The 11,102-nt window shown below is 48.4% G+C and overlaps 1 protein-coding gene across 1 annotated transcript in view; it reads left to right on the forward strand.

Annotated features, from left to right (window-relative positions):
- The window catches only part of VDR (vitamin D receptor), a 65,685-nt gene extending 59,958 nt beyond the window's left edge, over positions 1-5,727 (forward strand). Inside the window, exons 8-10 of the mRNA XM_070410350.1 lie at positions 1,120-1,271; positions 1,472-1,588; positions 2,926-5,727. Coding sequence (XP_070266451.1) covers positions 1,120-1,271; positions 1,472-1,588; positions 2,926-3,185 — 529 coding nt within the window. The 3' untranslated portion in view covers positions 3,186-5,727. The remainder of the gene's footprint in view (positions 1-1,119; positions 1,272-1,471; positions 1,589-2,925) is intronic.
- Positions 5,728-11,102: the final 5,375 nt, after the last annotated feature.

Below are 11,102 nucleotides of genomic sequence, written 5' to 3' on the forward strand. Positions count from 1 at the left end.
CTGATTAAATAACTTATAGTATGTTGATATAATATAACATTATCCAACCCTCTATGAACTGGGCTAAAGAAATTTTAGTGATGCAAAAAGTGGGACACAGGCCTAACTGGTGTGGCTCAGTTGGTTGAGCATGTCCCATGCATCGGGAGGTCACAGGTTTGATTCCCGGTCAGGGCACATGCCCAAGTTGTGAGCTCAATCCCCAGTAGGGGGCATGCAAGAGGCAGCTGATCAATGTTTCTCTCTCGTTGATGTTTATATTTCTCTATCGCCTTCTCTCTGACATTAATAAAAACATTTTGGAAAAAAAAGGAGTAGGACAGAATTACTATGAACTTGAGTATGTTAAAAAGATATTTGCATAGAAAAAAAGGTAAGAAAATATACCAAAATGTTCATTGTGGTTATGAATAGTTTTATTTGTTTTTATATTTTTTCTGTATTTTCTAAAGATGTAATGATGAACATGTATTAGCTATATAATGAATTAAAACCCAAATGAGGGTGTTTCTATTTTTTTAAATGTGGATTGAACATTTAGAGAAAAGTGATAAGGATGGTGAGATGTCTAGATGCCGTGCCATTAGGGCTGTCTATTCTGGACAAGATGCAAGGGGTGCATGGTGGCTTTCTTTAAAAAGTTAAAGGGATGCCCATACCTAATGGAAAGGTCTGGTTCTGTGTTCCTTGAGAAAATAGAAGTACAAGCAATGTGTCACCATGTGAATTATAGATCAACAGAATAAAGACTTTTAATGAAGAGCTAACAGATTTGGCCATACATTTGTAGACCATATATTCATGTCATAACCTGGGAGCTTCCTCAGGCTCTATCCTCCTGTCCCTAAAATATCTCTGGTTGATTAGAACTGGGAGATCCTGGCAAGTCACTGGGTTTTCCTCTTTTTTAGTAGCTGAGCTACTTCATTTCTTATCTTGACATACAGTCTTGAGTTGTCTCCCTCAAGAAACAGTCTTGTTCTTTCCAACTAGGCTTTAAGCTCCTCAATGGAGGATCCAAGGCACATACTGGTTACCTGGCAGGTATAGACCTGTCAAAACACTACACTGATTTGCATTACTTGCAGATCTAACCTTCACCTCTGCCCTCCCTGGCAGAGATCTGACCGCTGAGGACCAGATTGTGCTGCTGAAGTCAAGTGCCATCGAAGTCATCATGTTACGCTCCAATCAGTCCTTCACCATGGACGACATGTCCTGGACCTGTGGGGCTGAGGACTACAAGTACCGCATCAGTGATGTGACCAAAGGTGTGTCTGGGCTCTGTCTTCACCCTCTCTTAGCTCCAGACTCTGGCTCCACCCATTCTGGGATCATGGGCCCTGCTCAGGCAGCAACAGGGAGAGAAAGGCAAGGGTCAGGCCTGGTCAGGGTTGGAGGTGGGGTGGGGTGGGGTGCAATGGGTGTCTCCTCAGTTTGGCCCACAGCATCTGACCATTCTCTCTCATAGCTGGACACAGCCTTGACCTGATTGAGCCGCTCATCAAGTTCCAGGTTGGTTTAAAGAAACTGAATTTGCATGAGGAAGAGCATGTCCTGCTCATGGCCATCTGCATTGTCTCCCCAGGTATGAGGCCTAGTGGTGAGGAACTCAGGGACCTGGGACATGGGGAATAGGGAAAGCCCTATTGAGAGCCAGCATGGCAGTCTTAAGAGAGAAGTGAGCAAATTTTAGACAGACAGACAGACCAGGAAGCAACCACTTTGCTGGGTTTGCAAAGCTCATATGGTGTTTGTACACTGAGGGGCCCCACTGTCCTTGGCCTTATCTAGTGGGGTGGTTAGTGATTCATAGGTGGGATTCTTGGGAGTCAGGTAGATGGGGTTTCTCAGACCACAGACAGTCCTGGATAGTCCCAATATTCAGGGTTTGCTCTTGTGTGAATAACACCGAACTTCCTTGACACTTGAGCTCTCCTAGGGGGGCAGGGTAAAAAAAAACAAAAACAAACCTGGGAACCAATGAATGGTTCTGCCTAGACAGTATACCTGACTAATTTTGGAGGCAGTGTGCTGTGATCCATGAACTCTTCTGCCTGTTTGGGATGGGAAGAGGGAGAGAGGCTGAGGAGGAGGTAATTGTGGTCCTAAGGGTGTTATATTTGGTGATGAGGCCCAAAGTGGTGCAGCGCCGTCTCAGCCTAGACTCTACTCAGGGAACAAGTAAGTGACTTCTACCCAGGGATGCTTTCCTAGGCTGGGGAACCAAGGAATGGATATGGGCTCCCCTCCCCTTTTCAGCCAGCATTCACTCACTCATTCATTCATACATACACTCAGCAATGATTTATTGAGCACCTACCAGGTACTAAGTACTATGCTGGGCATAGGGATTCAGCAGCAAACACGCTTTCTCTCCCATGAAGTGTAAGAGGAGACATGAAACAAATACTATTTAACAACTAATTTCAAATGTAATGAGAGTTTTAAAAAAATAAAGAAGAGTGTGATACTTCAGATGGGTATAATAAAAGGAGGGAACCTGATGTAGTCTGGAGCATGGAGGTAGGGAGTTATCAGGAATGGCTTTCTTGAAAGTCTTTTAAACTGTTACCTGAAGGATCAGTAAAAGTCAGGCAAAGATAAAGAGTTGAGTTCCAGGCAGAGGGAACATAAATGTGTATCTGAAGGCCAAAGACTCTGATGGAAAGACTGTAAAGATAGAGGGACAGGGCCAGATGGGCCCATAAAATTCCCTGCAGCTTGGTCCTAAATGCAACAGGAAGTGGTTGAGGGGCTTTACGGACTGTGATGTCACAGGTCAGTAGTCATACAGGGATGACTTAGGAGGATGCTGAAGTTGGGGGTCTGTCTGTGTAGACCAAGGGGTGGTGGGGAGATTGAATAGTAAGGACCCAGCTCAGAGCTCCTGTACCTCCTCCTCCTGCCTCCCTGTGCCTACAGACCGTCCCGGAGTGCAGGATGCTGCACTGATCGAGGCCATCCAGGACCGCCTGTCCAATACACTGCAGACCTATATCCGCTGCCGCCACCCACCCCCAGGCAGCCACCTGCTCTATGCCAAGATGATCCAGAAGCTGGCTGACCTGCGTAGCCTCAACGAGGAGCACTCCAAGCAGTACCGCTGCCTCTCCTTCCAGCCCGAGTGCAGCATGAAGCTCACACCTCTCGTGCTGGAGGTGTTTGGCAATGAGATCTCCTGACTACAGCACCCTGTGGTGGTGCCTGGGTGGGGCTGCTCCTCTAGGGCTGGGTGACGGGGCCTGGGGATGGCTGCTGCCCAACAGCCCTTCCCACCCACTCTCCAGTATAGCCCCTCTTCCCCCACCTTTTCTCCCTGCCCAACCTAACACCAGGTCCCCGATAGCTACAGGCCACAGGCTGACCCCAGTCCCTGAAGACCTCAGTTATGAGGAGTTGTTGTTTATTTGACAGAGAGACTCAAGTCGGGGCAGAGGGCAAAGGCTGAAGGCAGGGCCTCACCTGGGAATGTCCCCACCATTCCAGAAGTGGCTGCTGGCTGGTGCCCAGGGTTAGGAAAGGAAAAACAGGTGGGCAGGAAAAACACACCCATTCCTCAGGGACAGATACCCATACCTCCCCCCCAATTCAGGTCCACATGTCCAGAGCCTAGTGGGGATCTCCCTCCCCTGCACCACCATGATAAAGAACTGGCCACAGCCCCCACTTTATCCCCACCTCATCCTGCCACCAGTCTGTGCTGCTCTGTCTCAGGGCAGCATGCCATGATGGGGCCTTCTCCCTCTGTCTTCCCATCCCTGGCCTGTCTAGGATACTCACTGCCAAGAATGACCAAAAACTGGGTGACTAAGGTCACAACTCCCCCCTCACCCATCCGTTGGCCAAAGTGCACTTGCCTTTCCCTCAGAGCCCACTTTCATCCCATCCCCATGGTAACGTTCTCCTTGGAAGTAGCTATGGTGAGGGAGCTTTCTCCCTATGGCTGGGCCACTGGCCCAAAACCCACCTGCTGGGAGAGCGAAGGAGGGAAGAAAGCAGGGCCCAGTGGTGGGACACAGGCAAACCCTGCCTTACAGATAAGTAGTGGTGGTGGCCACAACTGTTTCCCTGGCTCCTCAGCCTGGATCTAAGAGGTTAGCTGAGGCGGGAACTCTCCTTGCAACAATCCACGTGGCAGGACTGAGTTGCCCCCAGGTTGCAGGGAAGCACCAGGCACCGTCCTCACCCTCCCTGCCAGTGCCTTACCTCCCACCCCAGAGAGAGAACCTGCTGCAAGCTCCAGGGCCCTCCCACTGTGGCCACGGGTGCTGGTGGGACCTCACCCTCGGATGGCCAAGGATGACCCAAAGATCCCCCCACTCTCCCACCACCCCATAGTCTAGAGAAGCAGTGCTCTGCTTATCAGTGGGGGCCACGTCCTTTCCACCTGGTGGGTGGGATGGAGGTGAGGGCCCTCCAGACCCCAACAGCCTAAGTCACACTCTCCCTGCCCACCTAGCTGTAGTTCTAAGGTGGCCATTCCCTCAGGAGACCTAGGAGCTGTGCTCTGAGACCTCAGGATGTGGGTGCAGGGAGAATGGGCTGGCCTCTGTGCCTAGTCGGAGAGCATTTAGGGGTGGAGTTGTGTGGGGGGCTGGTTCCCCTCTTATTCTCGCTCCACCACCCCAAAGTCATAAGGAGCCTGGCGGGCAGAGTGGGGGTGGGGTACATAACTTCAAACTCCGTGCTCTTCGTAGCCAGACCAGCCCAGGAGATGGCAACTCGAGGTCCGTTTACTCTGGGCGGGGGGTTCCTCAGTGTAGGTATGTGGGACCAACGTAGAGGGTTCTGCCAGGAGTCCCCGAGGGTCCTTCAGATAGTCTCTTGAGTTTGGTGGACACAGCCATATTCGAGGTCTCAATACGGAGGAGTTCATGTCAGTAGGACACCCTTCCACCTGCATCTGTTTCCCCTGAAAATGCCGGGAGCAACCCGACTTACCACAGCCAGAGCCGTCAGTGCCCACCTGGCCCCGCGTGTCCTCAGGTGGGAAACATCTGGCAGCCACAGTCCTCATTGCAGAATAGCATCCTCATGGCCGAATCTTGTGTTTATTAGACGTGAGTTGTTTTTGGAATCCGTCTCCACTTCGCACTACACTCTAATATAGCGGGTAGTAGGCACCACTGATTAAGAGATATTTATGGGGGGAGAACTTATATTGTGAAAATTCTATACAGTAATTATTGTTGTCATTGTTGTTGTTTTGTAACTTTGGGGGAGACCCTTGTTATTTGATTTTTAGCTGCAAAACACATTGGTCCAGCTTGCTATTCAGTGGGAGAAAAAGTTTGAAAATCGCTAACGTCATTCAGCCTCCTTATTAGAGAAAACTGCCGCTTAGAGGAGGGTGTGACTCACCCCAACTCATATAACTAGTTAGAAGTAGCGCCAGGACCAGACCCCGACTTTGACTTCAGGTCCCGTGCTCTTTTCACTACACCACGCTTGAGCTCAGACCCCATTGCTCATTCCCCCAGTGGCCAACCCAGTCCTTTGGGGGAAGTGCTGGAGTTTAGACAGAGCAAGTCTAGATCCCAACCCCCTGCCTCCCTTCCCGGGGTTGTCACCCCACTGACCCATCAGGAGGGTGAGGGACACCTCAGCCTGTGTCTCAATGTGAATCAGAACCCCCACCCCCAGGGTGGCCCTGGCCAGATGGGGTCTCTGCCTCATCCCTTGTAATACTGTTGCCTTATCAATAAAGTGCATTTGTCTTTGTGATGTCTCCGCCTTCCCAGCTCTCCCCCTGATCCTGCTTCCTCCAGGTCCCGACTGGACATGGAGAACGCCAGCTCCTCAGCCCTGGGCCCACAACAACCCACCCCACTCCCAAAGGGAAGTCTGGGAGCTGGGATGGAAGAAAAAAAAAGGAAAAGTGAGATTTCATGGGGCTGAATTGGAAGGAAATGTGATGATCATCTGTTTTGCTTTAGAATGAGAGAAGGTGAAGGCAGATGTTCATAAATCGAATACTTTTAAAATATATTATTGGAAACTCTAGAAAGTGTGTGCCCCAAAATGCCAACTAAACAAGATTCTGGGAGAGAGCTCCTTCTGCTGCCTCACTGGGAATAAGTGGGAGAATCCAAGTGAGGCGAACAGAAAAGATTGGGGTGTACGACAGACTTGGTGAAAGCTGGGCATGAAGCGGAAGAGCAGGCTTTATTTAGTTAGTTAATCCTCACCCGAGGATATTTTCCCATTGGTTTTTAGAGAGAGTGGGAGAGAGAGGGAAAGACAGAAACATCGATGTGAGAGAAACTCATCAATTGGTTGCCTCCTGGACGAGCCCTGACCAGGGCCCCAGGCCGGGGAGAAGCCTGCAACCAGGGTTCGTGCCCTTAGCCAGAATGGAACCCGGGAGCCTTCAGTCCACAGGTGGGTGCTCTATCCACTGAGCAAAACCAGCTAGGGCCAAAAGCAGGCTTTAAAGAAAGCCTCCTGAGTTATTTCCAAAGAGAAAAATAAAACAAAAGACGTTTGCCAGAAATAACCCAATGAAGAAAGGCTTGCTTATGGTAATAAAAATGGCTCATACTACATAGCTCATACTACTTACTTCGTGGCAAGTGCTGCTGTAAATAAATGCTTTATGCACACCAACTTGCTTTGTCCTTATCAGGACCCCAGGGGAGATGGACTGCCATCACCCCCATTGGACAAAGGGGATAACTTGCCCAAAGCCACATTGGTGGAGAGGTGGGATTTGAACCCTTGGCAGCTAGCTCCGGAAGCCTTTAATGAGCTGCTATACTCTGCTGCTTCTACTGAGTCGAGTGACCTGACAAGTCACAGTCTTGCCAGCTCTCTGCTAAAGAGCATGTGAGGGAGGTTCCCATTCCTAAAGGAGGCCCTGAGATGGGAGAATTGGAGGGGCCGGATCAACTGGTGTTCGACTCTCAGGAAGCATTCAATGGTATCCCATAAATGATGGCCCTTAACTGAGAACCTCAAGAATGAAAGCCAAGCAACTGTTGACAAAAATACGTTTTGTATTTGAAATGGTTGCTGTGCCAGTGATGGAGAGTTGCAGGGACCAAGAGATGCCAATGCGCCCAGCTCTGTTCCCCAAGGATGTGGGGTTTATGATAAGGGGCAACATCGCCTAACACAGCAAGCAAAAATAGCCCCCACCACCAAACCACACGGTCATCTGCACGTGGGAAAGTCATGTCCAGCCAGAGGATGTATTTTGGATAAGTTGGCCTGGGAACCTGCAGGTGTGATTTACTTTACTTTTTCAGAAATATCTGCAGAGATTTCAAACCAAATGTGTCCCTGGGGGTGGGGTGGGAGTAGAAGAACTGAGGATAGGGCTTGAGGGCCACTTCTCATGAAAAAAATTAAAGGACTTAGAAACAGCTGCTTCAGTGTGCATGTCTCTGGCTGGTGAAGTGTGAAGATGAAGTTCTTAGAAACTGTTAGGAGAACCTATTTGGTGTCTTATGGATGATCTAGAACAGCGGTCCTCAACCTGTGGGTCGCCAACCTGTGGGTTGGGACCCCTTTGGGGGTTGAACGACCCTTTCACAGGGGTCACCTAAGACCATTGGAAAACATATATAAACAGTGGTTCTCAACCTTCCTAATGCCGCTACCCTTTAATACAGTTCCTCATGTTGTGGTGACCCCCAACCATAAAATTCTTTTCTTTTCTTTTTTCTTTTATTATTAAATCTTTATTGTTCAGATTATTACATTTGTTCCTCTTTTTTCCCCCCATAACTCCCCTCCACCCAGTTCCCACCCCACCCTCCGCCCTCACTCCCCACCCACTGTCCTCATCCATAGGTGCGCAATTTTTGTCCAGTCTCTTCCCGCATCCCCCACACCCCTTCCCCCCCCCCAAGGATAGTCAGTCCATTCCCTTTCTATGTCCCTGATTCTATTATAATCACCAGTTCATTCTGTTCATCAGATTATTTATTCACTTGATTTTTAGATTCACTTGTTGATAGATGTGTATTTGTTGTTCATAATTTGTATCTTTACCTTTTTCTTCTTCTTCCTCTTCTTAAAGGATACATTTCAGCATTTCATATAATACTGGTTTGGTGGTGATGAACTCCTTTAGCTTTTTCTTATCTGTGAAACTCTTTATCTGACCTTCACTTCTGAATGATAGCTTTGCTGGATAAAGTAATCTTGGTTGTAGGTTCTTGGCATTCATCACTTTGAATATTTCTTGCCACTCCCTTCTGGCCTGCAGTTTCTGTTGAGAAATAAGCTGACAGTCGTATGGGTACTCCCTTGTAGGTAACTGACTTTCTTTCTCTTGCTGCTTTTAAGAGTCTCTCTTTGTCTTTTGCTCTTGGCATTTTAATTATGATGTGTGTTGGTGTGGTCCTCTTTGGATGCCTTTTGTTTGGGGTTCTATGCGCTTCCTGGACTTGGAAGTCTATTTCTTTCACCAGGTAGGGGAAGTTTTCTGTCATTATTTCTTCAAATAGGTTTTCAATATCTTGCTCTCTCTTTTCTTCTGGCACCCCTATAATTCTGATGTTGGTATGCTTGAAGCTGTCCCAGAGGCTCCTTACACCATCTTCGTATTTTTGGGTTCTTTTTTCATTTTGTTTTTCCGATTGGGTGTTTCTCGCTTCTTCGCATTTCAAATCTTTGACTTGATTCTTGCGATCCTCTGGTCTGCTGTTGGGAGTCTGTATAATATTCTTTATTTCAGTCAGTGTATGCTTAATTTCTAGTTGGTCCTTTATCACAACATTGAGGGTCTCACTAGATTTCTTGAGGATCTCACTACATTTATCGGCAGTCTCACCAGTCTTTTCGAGGGTCTTTCTAAATTTATTGGCGGCTTCTAGACAGTTCTTGAAAAACCTTAAAAGTGTGGTTTTGAACTCTATATCCAGCAGTTTGCTTTCCTCCATTTCTGTCATTTGTGTCCTGTTTCTTTGTCTCCGCATTTTTTCATGCTTCCTTGTGTTGATAAAGTGGTTTTCTGTGCTAAGTGTCCTCTAGGGCCCAGTGGCTCAGCCTCCCCAATTACCTGAGGAGCACACTCTTGGTGCTCCCCCTTGTGGTCTTTGTGCACAGTCTTGTTGTAGTTAAGCCTTGATTGCTGTAAGTAACATTGGGAGGGATTGACCTCCAGGCCAATTGGCTGTGAGAATCAGCTGTGTCTGCAGTGGGAGAACTTCTGTCCTGGAGCTCTAGGGAGGTGCTAATCTAGCCTCTGCCTGAGGCTATCCAGCAAATGCCTTCGTGCAAGGCTTGAGCAGGGCGGGTCCCAGGGGATCAACAGGGCGGGCGGAGCGAGCAGTTATGGCTGCTCTCAGTCCTGCCTTCAGAGGCCCCGCTTCTCAGTGTCCCAGCAATTGCTGCAAGTACCTCTGAGAGAAAGCTGCCCTCGAGTTCTGACCAATGCCAGACAGTCCCGCTTCTCCCATATGAGTCTGGGTCCCCAGAGACTCACCCAGAACTGGAGCTCAGAGCCTGAGACTCCCTCCCGATTGAAAAAGACAACCTCAAGATTAACCAATGGACACAAGACATGGGGCCGGGGGGGCGGGGGGTAGGGGCCGGGGTAATGTCAAGGGGGGGAAAAAAGGAGACATATGTAATACTCTTTGTAATACTTTAAGAAATAAAAATTATTAAAAAAAAGAAAAAAAAAAAAAAAGAAAAAGACAACCTCGCCATCAGCCGCCAGCCCGCTCTGCGTGTGCCTCTGTACCTTAGTATTTTACTTCCGCACCACACCTCCTCTGAGTCTCGGTATGCTTTTCTCTTTCCTTCTAGTTGTAGAATTTCCACTCAGTCAGCCTTCCTGTGGTTCTGGGTGATGTCCGTTCCGTCTTTTAGTTGTATTTTTGAAGTGGTTGTGCGAGGCATCAAACTCCGGTGTTTACCTATGCCACCATCTTGGTTTCTCCATAAAATTATTTTCGTTGATGCTTCATAACTGTAATTTTGCTACTGTTATGAATCGTAATGTAAATATCTGATATGCAGGATGTATTTTCATTGTTACAAATTGAACATAATTAAAGCATAGTGATTAATCACAAAAACAATATGTAATTATATATGTTTTCCGATGGTCTTAGGTGACCCCGTGAAAGGGTCGTTCAACCCCCAGAGGGGTTACGACCCACAAGTTGGCGACCCACAGGTTGAGAACCACTGATCTAGAAGACCATGAACTCTCCAAGCCTGTGTTACAATAAACACCAGGTAAACTGAGAGAAATGCACCCAGAAAACCTCAAAGTTGGGATAAAAGGATTTTAAGTTTTCATGTTCCACTTCTGATTCTACATGTGTGCTATTCAACAAAGTAGCCACCAGTGACTTTTTCAATTAATTAAAACTAAATTAAAGCAAACATGTAGGTCTTCCGCTGCACTAGCCCCATTTCCATTACTCAGCGGCCCCAGGGCTACTGGAAACGACAGTGCAGACACAGAACAGTTCTGTCATCACAGAACATCCTGCTGGACAGCACGGGTCCGCACAACACCTTTTTACCTGGTACTAACCGTGGATGACACGCCCTGGAGACCTGTTGGGCAGGTAGTCACGAAACTGTTCAACATCGTATAGAAGATAGAGAGGGACTACCCTCCCTTTACATCAAGCAATGCTGCTACTGGATGCTATGAACAGGGCCCTCAAAAAAGACATAAAGGAAAAGCAACTCACAGGCCATGGGTTTGACAGGTTTAGAGCTTCATGTGGCAGAGATAGGTCGGTGGTATGCTGGGAAATACCGATTCTGTAGTCGGAGGGCATCAAACAGAGCCTGCCAGGAGTGGCCGGAGCCGTCTGGTCAGTGTCTCTAGCTTCTGCTGGGACTCCTTGGAGGCTGTCTGTGCAGTGTGAGGTCTCTCCGCCGGCCCTCGGCCAAGAAGACAGCGTAGCTACGGGGATGCCTGCCAACACCCTTTCAGACGTTAGCACTCATGTGGGCAAGAAATCTGTGAGGCTCCTGAAGGAGTTGGTGCGCCAAGTGACCGAGAGGCACAGTGGGGTGTGGAGCAGAAGCGGATGGGCGGGGGGGGGGGGGGGATTCAGGAGGAGGGGGGTCCTGCTCCAGACAGATGCTCTGAATCTCTATCCAGACACGTCATATGACAGCTG

The sequence above is a fragment of the Myotis yumanensis genome, unplaced genomic scaffold (assembly GCF_028538775.1).
Source record: "Myotis yumanensis isolate MYYU_CA2020_CCGP unplaced genomic scaffold, mMyoYum1.0.hap1 SCAF_3, whole genome shotgun sequence".
NCBI lineage: Eukaryota > Metazoa > Chordata > Mammalia > Chiroptera > Vespertilionidae > Myotis > Myotis yumanensis.